This window comes from Centruroides sculpturatus, unplaced genomic scaffold, assembly GCF_000671375.1.
Source record: "Centruroides sculpturatus isolate CEXI.00-Female unplaced genomic scaffold, Cexi_2.0 scaffold2952, whole genome shotgun sequence".
Taxonomy (NCBI): domain Eukaryota; kingdom Metazoa; phylum Arthropoda; class Arachnida; order Scorpiones; family Buthidae; genus Centruroides; species Centruroides sculpturatus.
Window position 1 is genome coordinate 12,175 of NW_019387133.1, and position 1,298 is coordinate 13,472.

General features: G+C 32.9%; 1 protein-coding gene across 1 annotated transcript; it reads left to right on the forward strand.

Annotated features, from left to right (window-relative positions):
• Positions 1 to 263: 263 nt before the first annotated feature.
• On the forward strand, positions 264 to 1,061 carry LOC111616183 (putative protein TPRXL; the record flags this gene model as incomplete). The annotated part of the gene is made up of 1 exon (XM_023357605.1): positions 264 to 1,061. A coding segment is annotated over exon 1 (725 nt), but the record flags the coding sequence as incomplete, so codon positions are not given.
• Positions 1,062 to 1,298: the final 237 nt, after the last annotated feature.

A 1,298-nucleotide genomic window follows, 5' to 3' on the forward strand; every position in this document is an offset into this window, starting at 1 on the left:
TAGTTAAGAAATTATTGGAACAACATTAGTCATTTATATGTTAATTTTAAAAAGACAAATTTATGTAATATTTTCTTTTATTTTGATATTTTTCATTGAAAAAAAAAATATAAAGTTGTTAATAAAACAATACTAGTAAATTAAAAATATTCTTTTTGAAATATTATAATGCTAAATTTATATATATGTACTAATTTTTGTAGGTATTTAGGCCAGTTAATTACATTTCTATTATTTATTTATATTTATGTTTTTTCTATTAGCAGAGAAAGTGATCAGGATGTAACAAAAGTTAAAATATATTAGTGGGAACTGAAAGTGCTGGCTACTGGATGTATGGTATGCCTTCTTGCTTCTATGGCTGGTGCCCTATTTACCATTGAACAGATTGAACTGATTCGCCGCTTGCGAAGCAGCGGTATTACAAAGGAACAAGTAGTACAAGCTTTTGAACAACTAGATCGGTTAGACATTGAATTGGGAAAGACCAATGGAAATAATGTACGTGGACAACATTATAGTAGCCCAACATCTACGTCATCACTTCACAGCACAGAGACTTCTACTCCTGATGCTGGACATAACAATAGTCCTTTGGGCATTACAATTACAAAAGTAACAAGCTTGCCTACAACCAGTCAAGTGCCGAATGGAATGTCTTCAAACTCTCTCAGGTCAGAAACAGTGCCATCTATGCAGCCAGCCTTTAAACAAGGTGAACAGTCATGTTCTCAATCATATTCTCAACCACAAAGTAATGGTACTTCCAATGATGGAATTTCAGATATAGTATCAACTATTCCGCCAAATGGCAATGTTTCTCCTTCACCCAATTCATCTATTACTTCCCCTACCTCAAAACTTCCAAGTGAGTTAACCATTATACCTCTCAGTAATTCATTAACCCAACCAACACAATCTGTTAGTGATGGCACAATTGTTAATAATCCAGCAATGTTTGCATCGAAATCTGAATCATCTGTTGGTGTACCTATTCAGTGTTTGATAAATCCTCATGATTTACTTCAAGATGAATGCAATGAAATGGAAGAATTGAAAAAGTAAGTAATATAATTGAAATGATCTTATACATATGTATTTACATGTGCGCGCGCACACACACACACACACACACACACACACACACACACACTATATTAAAATCATCACCAAACATCTTTGGCTGTTTAGATACATTTATTTGCTATATACTAATGTTTTCAACCTAATGCATAGGCCATCCTCATGTACCATACTTTTGGAATGTCCAAAATATAGAATATCAGAACATTAAATTT